General features: G+C 41.7%; 1 protein-coding gene across 1 annotated transcript; it reads right to left on the bottom strand.

The window, feature by feature from the left end:
* Nucleotides 1-8,043: 8,043 nt before the first annotated feature.
* LOC137528113 (tumor necrosis factor-like) lies at nucleotides 8,044-13,533 on the bottom strand. Its single transcript, XM_068249396.1, has 4 exons — nucleotides 13,125-13,533; nucleotides 11,803-11,848; nucleotides 10,840-10,896; nucleotides 8,044-9,905 (listed from the first exon to the last, which is right to left on the bottom strand). Exons 1-4 carry the CDS (start codon nucleotides 13,299-13,301, stop codon nucleotides 9,496-9,498), a joined length of 690 nt encoding a protein of 229 aa, XP_068105497.1. The 5' UTR covers nucleotides 13,302-13,533; the 3' UTR covers nucleotides 8,044-9,495.
* Between the last annotated feature and the right edge of the window lie 1,310 nt (nucleotides 13,534-14,843).

Raw genomic sequence — 14,843 nt, 5'->3', positions numbered from 1 at the left:
CCCGGGATCCCTCTAAACCTATTTGAAAAAAAGCTTGTTTAGTAGGTTTCTTGTGGCCAAGCTTCTGCCGTGAACTAGTGTATCCGGACTAGGCATGTGCAAGTAGGGACTGCACATGCCCAGTAGAATGAAACATTTGTGCTCAGTGGAAAAGAGCCGTGCAAGAGTTCCTACTGGGCAGATGCAGACCTGACACATGTCCATAGCCTTGTTGACGGCTAGGAGCATGGCCATAAAAGAAGAGGGACCCTGTGATGGAATGGTGTGCTCAAACTGGATATTGGAACCTCTGGACTATTCTTAGACTTTCAACTACTGAGGTAAGTATCTGTCCTTTAACCCATGTCTTCATTGCAGGTTTGATTTAATTTAACTTGCGGTAACATTTACAATTTACTCTTAAAAAGGAACTGTAACCAAGGATTGAACTTCATCCTAATCAGTAGCCGATACCCCCTGTCCCATGAGAAATCTTTACCTTTTCTCAACCAGATAATCCGGGGGGAAGGAAGGGGGGGGGGATTTGTATGGCTAATATTGTGGTGATACCCCTCCCAGAGTGTGATGTCAAGACCTAGGTTCTGACCGTTTGCTGTTTGTGAGTCTTGTTGCATTGTGGGAAGTAACAGCTGCTTCCGACTGCCAAGCAACCATTATCTCCCTCTGTGCATATATATATATATATACTAGCTGATTGCCCGGCGTTGCCCGGGTATGTATTTGGCTGGTGTTGGCTCCGCCTACTTTTTCTAACCCTAACACATAATTACTCACTGACCAAGTTTGTGAGCTTTGCGGTCTTTGGTATCAATGATCTGCTTTGAAATGAAACAAATCTGATTGGCTGTGTGTGGCTCCACCCCTTTTCTGAATTTGAACCCCAGTCACACAATAACCAACTGTACCAGGTTTGAGGCCTGTGCCATTAACAGTTCAAGAATGGTAGCAATTAAATATTCCCCTTGAAAAGCAACAGATGAAGTTTGATTCACTTTTGTAGGCTCCACCCACTTTTCTGAATATTGATCCCAGTAACCAACTGTGCAAAGTTTAAAAACCCTGGCATTAACAGTGTAAGAATGGCTGCAGTTTACATTTTCCCAGTGAAATGTGTATTTGTCTCCACCCACTGATGATCCGGCGTTGCCCGGGAATGTATTTGACTGGTGTTGGCTCCGGCCACTTTCTAACCCTAACGCACAAACACTCAATGACCAAGTTTGTGAGCTTTGGGGTCCTTGTCATCAATAATTTGCATATTCCCATAGAAATGAAACAAATCAGATAGGCTGTTTGTGGCTCCGCCCCTCTCCAGCATTCAAACCTCAGTCACCCAACGACCAACTGTAGCAGGTTTGAGGCATCTGCTGTTAACAGTGTAAAAATGGCAGCAATTTAAATATTCCACTTGAAAATCAACAGGTGAATTTTGATTGGCTATTATAGGCTCCACCCACTTCCCTGAATATTAATCTCAGTCACCCAGTGACCATCTGGGCAAAGTTTGAGAACCCTGCCATTAACAGTGTAAGAATGGCTGCAGTTTATATTTTCCCAGTGAAATTTGGTTTTGGTTCCGCCCACTATTTGTAACCTAGACACACAGTCACTCAATGACCAATTTTGTGAGCTTTGGGGTCCTTGGCATCGATAATTTGTACTTTCCCATGAAATGAAACAAATCTGATTCACTGTTTGTGGCTCTGTCCCCTTTTCTGAATTTGAACCTCAGTGACCCAATGACCAACTGTACCAGGTTTTAGGCTTGTGCCATTAACAGTGCAAGAATTGCAGCAATTTTAATATTCTCCTTGAAAAGTGACATGTGATTTTTGATTGGCATTTTTAGGCTCCACCCACTTTTCTGAATATTAATCCCAGTCACCCAGTAACCAGCTATGCTAAGTTTGAGAACCCTGCCATTAACAGTGAAGAAGGGCTGCAGTTTACAATTTCCCAGAAAAATCTGTTTTTAACTCCACCCACTTTTTATAACCTTGACACAGTCACTACTCAATGACCAAGTTTGTGAGCTTTTGGGTTCCTGGCATCAAAATTGTGCTAATGGAAGCAGTTTATCCAGCAAAGAAATCTGGTTCTTTTTGGCTCCGCCCCTTTACTGAATTTGAACCCCAAACACTTAACAACCGACTGTAGCAGGTTTGAGGCCTCTGCTATTAACAGTGTGAGAATGGCTGCAGTTTCAATATTCCCCTTGAAAATCAATAGGTGAATTTTGATTGGCTCTTGTAGGCTCCACCTACTTTTCCAAATATTAATCCTAGTCACCCAGTGACCAACTGTGTGAAGTTTGAGGACCCGGCCATTAACAGTGTAAGAAAAGCTGCAGTTTACATTTCCCCATGTAAAAAGTTAGTTGTTTTTCGCTCCGCCCACTATTTCTAATCTTGACATACAGTCACTTAATGACCAAGTTTATGAGCTTTGGGGTCTTTGGCATCAATAAGTTGCATTTTACCTTTGAAATTAAACAAATCTGATTGGCTGTTTTTGGCCCGCTCCCTTCACAATTTAAATCCCAGTCTCCCAGTGACTGACTGTAGCAAATGTTAGGCCTCTGCTATTAAGAGTGTATGAATGGCAGCAATGTAAATATTCCCCTTGAAAATCAAAAGGTGAATTTTGATTGGCTGCTGTAGGCTCCACCCACTTTTCTGAACATTAGTCCCAGCCACCCAGTGGCCAACTGTGTCACGTTTGAGAACCCTGCCAATAACAGAATGGCTGAAATCAATCTAACAAATCTGATTGGCTGTTTGTGGCTCCACCCCTTTAGTGCATTTGGACCCCAGTCACCCAATGACTGACTGTATCAGGTTTGAGGCCTCTGCCACTAACAGTGTAAGAATGGTAGCAATGTGAATATTCCCCTTGAAAATCAATAGGTACATTTTGATTGGCTGTTGTAGGCTCCACCCACATTTCTGAATGTTCATCCCAGTCACCCAGTGGCCAATTGTGTAAAGTATGAGAACCCTGCAATGTAAAAAATGAAGTTGTTGGCACCGCCCACTTTTTCTAACCTTGACATACAGTCACTCAATTATCAAGTTTATCAGCTTTGGGTTCCTTGGTATCAATACTTTGTATATTCCCATTGAAAAATAAACAAATCTGGCTGTTTGTGGCTCTGCCCCCTTCCTGAATTTGGGCCCCAGTCACCCAGTGACCAACTGTACCAGGTTTGAGGCATCTGCTTTTACCAGTATAAGAGAATGGTAGCAGATGAAATATTCCCTTTGAAAATCAAATGGGGAATTTTTATTGGCTGTTGTAGGCTCCACCCACCTTCCAAAATCTTAATCTGTCACCCAATGACCAACTGTGCAAAGTTTGAGAACCCTGCCATTAACGGTGTAAGAATGGCTGCAGTTTATATTTTCCCAGTAAAAGTTGTTTTGGCTCCGCCTACTTTTTGTAACCTCAACACACAGTCACTCAATGACCAAGTTTGTGAGCGGTCAGGTTCCTGGCATCAAAAATGTGTGAATGGAAGCAGTTTATCCACCAAGGAAATCTGATTGGCTGTATGTGGCCCCGCCCCTTTAGTGAATTTGGACCCCAGTCACCCAATGACCGGCTGTAGCAAGTTTGAAGCCTCTTCAATTAAAAGTGTAAGAATAGCAGCAGTTTAAATATTCCCCTTGAAAATCAATAGGTGAATTTTGATTGGCTGTTGTAGGCTCCACCCATTTTCTTGAATCTTAATCGCAATAACCCAGTGACCAAGTGTGGCAAGTTTGAGAACTCTGTGATTAACAGTCTAAGAATGGCTGCAGTTTACATTTTCCCATTTAAAATGAACGGCTGAAATTTAATTGGCTGTTTTATGATCCACCCACTTTTCCTGGATTTGTAACCTCGGTCACCAAGTGACCAACTGTGCCATGTGTGGGGACTCTGGCTTGATTACTGTGAGAATGGCAGCCTTTTACATTTTTTCCATTGACTTGAATGGGTGGAATCTGATTTGCTGTTTGTAGCTCCGCCCAGGTGTGCAGGGGGGCCGCGAGACCCCCAGAACATATCATCCCAGGTAGTAAGGGATCTGTGTACCAAGTTTCGTTCAAATCGGTCAAGCCGTTTTCGCGTGATCGCGGCACATACATACACACATACACACATACACACACACATACACACACACACATACATACATACATCCGATTTTATATATATAGATATCTATACAAAAAAAACACCTTTTAGCCTATCACATTGTTAGGGGTGTGGTTATAGATAATGGCAGATGGTGCTGTTTTTTTTCATACTTACCAGCAGTAAAGATGATGACCTGCAGGCTGATTGTGGGTCCAATACTATGTACAAATTATACGGTGAATATCAATAATTTCTTGATTTCTCTTCTATTGTTTAATTTTTCACTTTGCAATGTATTAATTTAATTTTGTTTCACTTACCAGTATTTTTTTGGGATATGGGAGGAAATCAGAGTGCCCAAAGGAAACTCAGAGAGACCATATACTTCAGCATACCTGTGTTTTTCACATAACATATGCTGGTCTTCTTTTATAACTGGATAAATGTGTCCTTTGTAATATACAAGAGGAAAGTGAAGTCAGGAGAGTTATCAGCATCTAGCACCAGGTAGACACATTACAGAACAATTCTTTTTTAGAGATCTTTTTATAAACATGTTGCTTAACTTAGTTGATATAAAAGTGTGTTCTGCAGTTCCTACTGAATCATTTATTGAGGTGCAGTGCTATGTTTGGCGCAAACCTAACAAATCCCATCACCCCAAGAACACTATCCCCACAGTGAAACATGGTGGTGGCAGCGTCATGCTGTGGGCACTGGCATAACAATAGGGCCTGCAGCCCCTGCTCCCCCCCTGTGGCCCGCTCAGGTCCGTTTTGTCCCCCCTCTCCCTCACCTTCGGGCTCTCCCCTCTGCGGTTCCCTCCAGCTTAATGGGCCATACTCACGGGCTACAATTGTCGCCGCAACACGCAGTGCGCGCGTGTTGCGGCGACAGGTCGCCCGTGAGTATGCGTCGTCGCACGGGCGCGCACCCCGAACTGTCGCCCGTCGCTGATGTCGCCAGGCGATTGGCGCGGTCAATCGCCTGGCGGCAGTCGCCGCCGCAACTCCGCCGCAACTGTCGCTAGTCCGTGTGAGTACTACAGCGACAGCAACCTCCATTGAGGTATGCGGAGCTTCCGGCGGGGGGAGGAGGAGCGTCGGCGACAGCTTCCGCCGCGGCGCTGGTCCCTCTTCCGCATGTGTACGCGGAGGGACCAGGCGAGGAGCTGTCGCCGGCCTGTCGCCCACACGCTCACGTGTGCTGGCGACAGGCCACTTTTGCAGCCTGTGAGTACGGGCCATTAGTTACAGTGTGGGCAGTGGGCAGCGGCTGGCAGATACATACCTTCCGTGCGTTCCACCGCATACTCCTCGCTCTAGCATCTGTTGTCACTTCCGGAAGTGACGTCACTTCCGGAAGTGACGTCAGCCGCTAGAGCGAGGAGTATGCGGTGGAACGCACGGAAGGTATGTATCTGCCCGCCGCTGCCCGCTGCCCACACTGTAACTTAAGCTGGAGGGGAGCGCAGAGGGGAGAGCCCCGAGGTGAGGGAGAGGGAGGGAACTTCCCCTCTCCCCGCCGACTGTGGCCAAGGCTTTCCCCTCATACTGCCACCCCTCCAGCCCCCACAAAACGGCCCCAAGCGGGCCCCAGGGAGGGTCCACTCTGAAATTCTGCAGGGGGGCCCGGTGGGGCCTAGTTACGCCCCTGGCTGTGGGGATGTTTATCAGCAGCAGGGACTGGGAAACTGTTCCAAGTTGAGGAAAAGATGGATGGTGCTAAATACAGGGATAGTCTTGAACAAAACTTGTGTCAGTCTGCCAGTGATTTGAGGCTAAGACAGAAGTTCACCTTCCTGCAGGACAATGGGTTGAAGCACACTGCTAAAGCAGCACTGGGAAAACATTTCAATGGATTGGAATGGCCTTATCAAAGTCCAAACCTCAAGCTAGTAGAAACTCTGTAGTCAGACTTGAAGATTGCTCACAAGCAAACAAACACATAAATAAATAAATAAAATAGCCATCTAAAATGAAGGAGCTGGAGCAGTTTTGCCTTGAGAAATGGGTAAGAAACCCCAGTGCAAATGTGTAGCAAGCTCATAGAGACCAAAACATGGAAGGGGAAGGGGGGGGGGGGGGGGGGGGGGATAGTTATGCAAGCTGAACTGAAGTTTCAGTCATTTTGTCCTATTTGTTGTGTTTGATTCACAGTAAACCAAATAATACATCTTCAAAGTTGTAGACAGGGTCTGTCAGCAAAATGGTGCAAGAAATCCATTTTAAAGGAAAAACGAGGTAAAAATAAACTGATGTGATAACCAATTGTACCTATTCTCTTTCTACTAAAATGACTTTTTAAAGATGTCTCACAGTTTTATTTTATTTTTAAATCTACTTTTTACTGTTACTCTTTCATTGTCCCTGCTCAATGACACATGCATTGAAGTCTGCCAGAACTAAAATGATGAACGATTGACCCTTTTTATCTCTTTTCAACACTCAGAAGCCATCTTCTGCCAGGAAAGTGTTTTATGGCTTTAATTCCTTACCAGCGAGGGCTACATTATAGTCCAACCCTGTCCCGACCTGGACAGTAACTGTCACTTGCATACCTGATTTTTAACTCTTTCAGGCAGAGAAGAAAAAAAAGGAACACAGCACAGCTATTTGTGTGTTTGGCACTGTACATACACGTTTATTTCATCATGTCACACGTCACCTGGTGTATCCTTTAATTCCAGGTTGTGAAGCAGCCTGGGGCCTTGAATACTTTTGCAAAGCACTCTAAGATCACGTGAGCCCTTATCCAATTAACTTTTTCTCCTGAGCTTTCTCCTAGGACAAATTTTTTACATTTTGCTTTAAAAGAATGTTTCATCGCTTTTGCAATTGAGAAAGTACAGAAAAGTAGGTAAAAAAGTGTTACCAAAATACTTTTGAGTATTTTGTTGCTCGATGGTGTCTTAAAATGAATTTTATTGACAAAGTATTAGGATATCACCTAGGACAGTGATGGCTAACCTTGGCACTCCAGCTGTGACAAAACTACAAATCTCATCATGCCTCTGCCTCCCCGTGTTATGCTTAGAGCTGTCAGAGTATTGCAAAGCCTCATGGGACTTGTAGTTCCAGCACAGCTGGAGTGACAAGGTTGGCCATCACTAGCCTAGGAGAAAGCTCTGGAGAAAAAGATTATTAAATAGGGGCCATGGACCCATGTGCAATTCACTTTTTCACATGAGTTTTCTCCAGGTTGTTATTTTCACACTTTGGCCTCAATTCACTAAGATCATGCTGGAGATAATATAATAAGGCAAGAGTAAACTTACCTCCACACAGTGAGAGAATTATCTTATCTCTTCATTCCCAAGTTACCTCTTCTGTAGTTAATTTACCTCCTCTGTAGTTAAGTTACCTCCTCTGTAGTTATTTTCACACGCAGTTAATTTACAGCCCGTCTTTAATGTTAGAATTCTGGAGTTATTTTAAGGATTGAAGAGTTAACTTAAAGACAGAAGAGTTAACTTTAGGTTTGCCTGAGGTAAAATGTTTCCTGAATACCACATGCCTTATCACCATGGTGATAACACTAGAAACGTTATTAAAGACAGGAGATAAGCTTAGTGAATTGAGGTCTTTGTCATAAAATGCCTTTTAAACCACCAGCAAGCAAGAAATTACTCAAAATAATGTTGATAGTACTTTTCCATCAACTTTTAGGTACTTTTTTCATTTGTAACATGCTTAAAAGTTATTTTAAAGAGTATATAAAAATGATCTCCTAGGAGATAACTCAGCAGAAAAAGTGAATTGCATATGGGTTATGGTGTTTATAGATATTTGATACTTTTGCATTTTCATATGTTCAAGTATAGTTTTGCCACGGGTCTATAAAGTAATTTAAACTAGTCAACTTCCCTTTATAGTGTTTATCTAGAGCTGCAGACAAAGACAAAACAAGATGATCCCTCCGTTAACATTTCACATTTTATTTGTTATCATTGTATGCCAAAATACATACAGGAAGTGGAAAATTCCCATTTCCCACAGCAGTTTCCCCCACACAGGGGGGTTAATACACAATACAAAGGGCAATGAAACCAGATTATCGAATGTCCAAAACAAACACAGACAGATAAACACGTAAAGAAATAAAAGCCATAAAATCGGCTCTTGTTACCTTGAGATAAACATCCCACCCCAGCTAGTGTTACATGATAACAGTGAACAAAATACATTGCGTAGCAATATAACAATAAGAGCCAAGAAGGAAAGGGGAGGGGGGGAGATTTAACAGGCCAATAAGGCTGTTAGCATAATACCCCATAGGGGCACTGCTTTATTTTAGCACTCGTTGCTGGTGCATGCTGGGATTTTTGGATCCATGATCGCTGAGGAGACATCTCCAGCACAACCAATGGCAACACAGCGCATCCTCTTCTAGAGAAAAATGAGTTTCCAGTGTGAAAATGGTTTATAACGTTCGGGATATTTCTGCATTCTTGGTCTCCCAACCCACTATAGAACTAATGGTTCCATAATGCCAAGCATGCTTGGACTTATGGGTCCACAGAATGGAGAAGACCAACAAGACAGAAGCCTGGCCTTTAGCGTTTAGAAGATTAGTCCAGCCACAACTAGCTTCGGAGAAAAGCTGTTGAGTTAAAACACTCAGTAAGGTCACATGAATCTTGAACACGTGATTGGGTGTCCTCTGCTTCTGATTTCCTGGCTTTGCCCACGTGCCATAGCCATTACTTCCTTCGGGAAGTTTCATGAATATCATGTAGATGCTAGAGTCATCAAAGAATGAGTGAGACTCCATAGTCCCTCAGGGCAAACCCAGGAACACCCATTAAGATGTTTTATGCTTATATTCTCTTGAGATGATGAGAAGGCAACAAGCAATTTGTGCCATCCAAATCTATCCTAAGTTAAAATATTAGTCTAGGTGGACTGACTCATTAAGAACTGGAATATCTATCAGACAGAAAGTAATTACAAACATACACACATTATCGGGTTTACATCAATAACATCAATAAAAAGTATCATAACAATAAAATAGATAGATAAATAAATAAATAAATACTTAAATAATGCCGTAATCTGTTAAAATAAAGAGTTCTGTTGAAGATCACAATCTGGCCATTTGTAGAGCATTTCTGAGAAAAGTTTTCAGCCTTAAGTGTTTGCCTCACCTTCTTCAAGTAATCTATACCATTACACTAGTTTTGAAATTCTGTCAAAGATTTAAAAAATGCATAATGTTTGGGAGGTGATTGATTCAAATGATTTGAATGGAGTTCAACGGGCCAGAGCAACAGAGAATGTTTTTTTTTCAAGAGAACTTGCTTGAGGCCTTGTGCATTTTGGTGAGTCAAAGAAAATGCCCCAGAATGTTGGCCAGGAGAATATTGTCTTGTTATAATGCTAGAACCCCAAAGTAAACCTTTCCATGATTGGAGTTGAGCAGCTTTACATTTGTGGTTTCAGTGAAAAGAATATCATCCCTGTCAAGCTGAAATATACCTCCTTGGTAGATTGGCTGGGTCCAGGGTTTTGGTGATTCCACCTGACACACGGTCTTGGTGGAGGTGAGAATGGGCAGGACCTTTTCATATTCTTCGGTTTTTCGCTTGACTTCATGGGTGAGATCGAGAATGGATTCTTTCCCACAGCTCTTGCCAGTGAAGACCACCTGAGTGTAGACAAAGTAGAGGCCATCTCTTGGAATCTTCAATTCAGTATTCTGCTTTTGAAGTTCAAATTCATTGTTTTGGAAAGTGTTCATGTCTGACGCTTCCCATGTTATTCCTTCACCACTCATCTTTCCTGCAATAGCAAAGAAGAAAACGTTAAGATGATTGTACTTCAATACTGCAAAATTAGACATATAGATGTGCTGTCAAGGGGTCACCAAATCTGATACCCAACTTTATTTTTAAGAAAGGGGCATTCTGCACCTGGCTTTTGAAAACCCATTATTGCTCCTTTTATTGCCTGAAGAAGCTGGTGGATACCTGCGAAACGCATTGCCTGTTTGGAGCTTTTTTGATTAAAGTCTGATTTGTGCTGAATTACGACTTTCTGAGTCTTTGTTCGGGGAGGTCCACCTCTACCTTCCTTTTTAAACTGTTTTTAGCATATTTATAATATTTTTTTGGTGCCTCTGTTTCTACCGTTCAATTACCAGTAGTCCACACTTGGTGGAGGTGTGTTACCCCTTTTGTTGTTTTTTAACATCTACAAAGAGCGACATCTTAACCCACGTGGGGTCAGGTCTAACATCCCCACATGTCTATACAGTGGTTACCTTAGTGGTAATCTGCCCTTGTGGGTATTATTTCACTACATATAATATTGGAGATTGTCCTACTCAACATACTGCGCTATCAGGGACTCTCGATTGTCTCCCTTTTGGTTTTTAAGAAGGTCACTACTGGACAGAGAGTCTACTATGTAGATGAGAGGGTTGTTTTCAGGGATTTAACCTTTATTTTAGATAAATATAGCAATGTAACTAATCTGAACCAAAATTATGGTTTGGAATTAAGGTCCTGGTTATCAATGACCAAGTGTCTGATCTGTGTTCAGGTTAAGTGGCCTTTGAATAGTGAGAACTAACTGGAGGCAAGCTTATAATCAGTTTACTGTATTTTCAGACACTGAAAGCTGATCTTGGTCACAAATATCTCATTGCGAATATTAAAATTGTAGTCAATAAACCCACCAAAATTGACAGGAGTGAAACGCTAGAATCTCTTACCTGTTAAGTGGGCAGCTGCTCTTTGTGCATCTTGGCCTTGGGCTCGGGGTGCAGAACCTGTAAAAAATGAAATGCTCTTGTTTAGAAAGTTAACTTTTCAAAAGTCTTCTCTACAAAACACACAGTAGGACGCTATATTTCGACACCCTTTGGATAATTTTTAAATCACAGAGTTGGGGAGCATGACATCTAGTTGAAAAGACACACTGATAAAAGCTTTGGCAGTTGGAACTTTAGGGCTGGTTCACACTTGGGCTCTTTTGAGGAGCGTTTCAGCTGCTCTTGAATGAGAAGCGCTAAGAACGATCACCAAAAAATCACCAAGAAGTAGAGGCAGGCGATTGCAATTTTCGATCAGAGGGTGAACCAGGCTTTTCAACTGAAATGGTGGTCAACCCCTGCATGGCCACGGCAAAGGAAGATATAAGATGTTTAGCTTGTTTCTTCCTAACTTAGAATATGGGAAGCTCACTCTCAGCTGTCATGGCTCTGCCATGGACGAGGGTGTTGTCCCTTAACTCTGAGGAATGAAATAGTCAGATGGGAGTGAAAAGGCAATGGAGACGCATAGCTAAAATACAAAACTATCTACCACACTATCTAAACAGCAGTTCATTAGGATAATTAAAAATAATTTTATTCTGTTTTTATAACTCTCTTATCAATAATACATAATAGATGAAAACTATATTTTGTATTTAGCCTTTAAAAAAAAATACTGCCACTCCCATTGTTTACATTAAAACTAACATCCATACTCAGTGTTTGCTGCAGCGCTGAAAATGATCTGCACATGGCAGTGATGACATGCCAGTATCTTAATTAGGGCCTAAGATTAATCAGGCAAGCATATTGCAATCATTAGTTAGGACTGCTTTTCAAAACATTTGAAGTACACTTAGACCTTAAAGTTACTCAATTTACATGAATATCCGTCCCGACCTGGGTTTTCGTTCAACCTACCTAGAAATGACTTGATGTGGAGTACTTCTGGAACGTGAAATTCGTCCTGGAATTGGAAAAAAAGGCAATCTGTTAGTCGTGTTCTTTCAGGGCTGATAAAAGTTTGCAGACTTGTGTGCGCTTGTGACAAGTTATTCATTGAGGAAGCACTTAGAACCTGACAAACTGGTTGTGCAACAGAAGCGGGTGGCTGACTGCTTATAATTCTGCAGCTGGGAAAGTACAACCAGAGGTGATAGGAGGAAATACAATGCTCAGAATGCCTGGCTGCTCAATAATAATCGCCTGCCTTCCTGCAAATTAAACTTGGCTAGAACTGGGAATAAGAGTCTCGTACAATAGTTTGTGATGGACAATACAAGATCAATTTTTAATGTTTACTTCAGGCAGACAGGCAAGTACTAATCCATGTTCGGTTGACTTAGCTTGCAGCATATTACGCGGATTACATATCGTAGTCACAATGGTGCCCATTACCATAATTTAAGCGAGATTGCATTTTTGGACCATGTCCGTATAAACAGCTGACATGACGTATCTAGGGCAGTAATTGATTGCAGCCAATCAAATGTCGCTTTACTGAAGTCAGGTCATGGGCAGCTGGATTTGGATTGGTTGCTGTAAGTACTTGCAATTTCACTTAGTGCCATGAGTTTTATTCAAGGTATAATTATTATGCATTTATGCAGCATTGGTACATTTTTCACAATGCTTTATATCATTCTACATTTCATGTCACTAACTGTCCCCACAAAAAGTGTGCAAACTAATGCCCCTATTATAATCATCGTCTGTTTTTACCGTACCCTAAAGCCGATTTTGCAGAAGCCATTTGACCATCTAGTATGTTTTTGGAAAGCAATCCAAGAAACTATATATTTTGGGGGACCTGCGACTTCTATAGGGTACATAGTCACTCCTCCAATAGAATGTTAGCTTCTAGACCTGTCTCGTCCAAACAGCAGGACCACCAATAATCTTCTAGTGCAAACGGCGGCCCCCAAACTTGTGAAAATAGCTTTTTCTATTTTGCAAGTCCCCCGAATATCTCAGATGAACTGCAATGCATCAAATAGTGTAAGAACAGCTGATACAATTCTGATTCTACTATTACAGTTTAATCAGATGCAGTGCTTAACGCTAACGCTCATAAAAGGTCATCATGCTCCACTAAATGATCACAACCAATCAGAATTCACCTTTTACAGCCCTGTGACCAGAAAGCAGTTGCTTCATGTACCTAACACCCTGACGATCATCCGTACAATGATAATAGTCTTATTCAAAAAGTTTGCTGGAACCGGCGTTAAAAAGACACTCACCTCATTGCCTGGTGTTGGAATAATCCGAAAATGCAGCAGAGCTAAGACAGTGGTGGCCACCAGCAAGAGGGCGAAGGAGAAGATGCTGAGCCAATGGAAGCAGGACAAACTTCTCCGGGGTGCGGCTGTTGGAGGCTGAAGAAGAGGCACCTCTGTTTGCACTTGTGTCAGCTCCATTTTTCCTTTCCTCTTTTACTATACTTTTGCTTTGCTTCGTGTGTGTTTTTTATCCTGTGCCCACTTTTTGGTGGCTGTTTGTACTTTTGTAATGCCTTCATAGCTCAGCTGCTGTATATAAACCTTCCTTGGCCTGCAGAATTTCCCCAGTGACATCAGGGAGGGCGGAAATGTATAGCGATAGCCTTGCCCAGTGCTGTTCAACCTGCTCTGCCTCCTCCCATCGTGGAAAATGAATAACCACACCGTTTTGAAAGAGAAGAAGCTTCACTAGTGGAAACAATGTTCCCTGCAACTTTGGAACAGCAGAACTTCTGCTTTTGTTGCATTGTGTCATCATCTGGAAACTGATACTGGCTTGTCCTCTGCAGCTACAAGGAAGAGGAAGCTGGTGTCAGATCCGTGTGCAGCAAGATTACAGACTTTCAGAGAGAATCTGTAATAAGGAGTTTTCCTAGATCTATTAGATGTATCAATTGCAGATGTAAGAATTTTCACTGAAGACATTTTCACATCGGAAATGACATTTTTGATTTAGAGAAAATAATTTTTTTTTTTTTGCAAAAATAGCTTGTATTTTTGCCATTTTGTGTCTTTTGCGAAATCGTGAAAAATCTATATTTTACAGTGAGATTGTAGAAAACCAATATTTTTACCACAAAAATATTTACCACGAAAATGCAAAAATTGATATTTTTACCGTGACAATTCGCAAAAAGCATGAAAAACGTGAAAAATAACACCATTTATTTTCAATGTCATTCTTGATTGAAAATCGAAGTTAACATTGTTTTTGAAAAAATGAATGTGGAAAGAATATTGCCATTTTCACTCATCACTAATGGAAGAACTTATGGAAGCAATATATACATAAAAATCAGCCTCTTTCCTCCCAGTCATATTTTTATGGTCACTAAACAGGGTGAAGTGCTGCAGTGTGATGCCCCCACTTTACCCAGCATGCATTTCTTCCCATAAAACTACAAAACAATTAAACTCGTGTAAAAAGTACAAAGAGTAGTTGGAACAGTTGTATGTGTGGATTTGGGCAGTACAGTGGCATATTGATTCGGAATTAGATTGTAAAATTTCTGTGAGGGCAGTCGGTGACATGACTATGTACTCTGTGAAGTGCTGCAGAAGATGTCAGTGCTGTATAAATACCTAATAATAATATGGTAGGATAGTAGATTATGACTATGGCAAGGATTAGATTGTTAGTTTATCTGAGGACCGTCAGTGACATGACTATGTACTCTGTAATGTGCTGCAGAAGATGTCAGTGCTATATAAATACATAATAATAATATGGTAGGACATTAGACTATGACTACGGTAGGATTAGAGTGTGAGCTCCTCTGAGGACAGTCAGTGACATGACTATGTACTCTGTAATGTGCTGCAGAAGATGTCAGTGCTATATAAATACATAATAATAATACGGTAGGACATTAGACTAGGACTATGGTAGGATTAGATTGTGAGCTCCCCTGAGGACCGTCAGTGACATGACTATGTACTCTGTAAAGTGCTGTAGAAAGT

This window comes from Hyperolius riggenbachi, chromosome 8 (assembly GCF_040937935.1).
Source record: "Hyperolius riggenbachi isolate aHypRig1 chromosome 8, aHypRig1.pri, whole genome shotgun sequence".
In the NCBI taxonomy this organism is placed as follows: domain Eukaryota; kingdom Metazoa; phylum Chordata; class Amphibia; order Anura; family Hyperoliidae; genus Hyperolius; species Hyperolius riggenbachi.
Note: the sequence above shows the minus strand (reverse complement) of the source record. Positions and strands in the feature narration are given on the sequence as shown.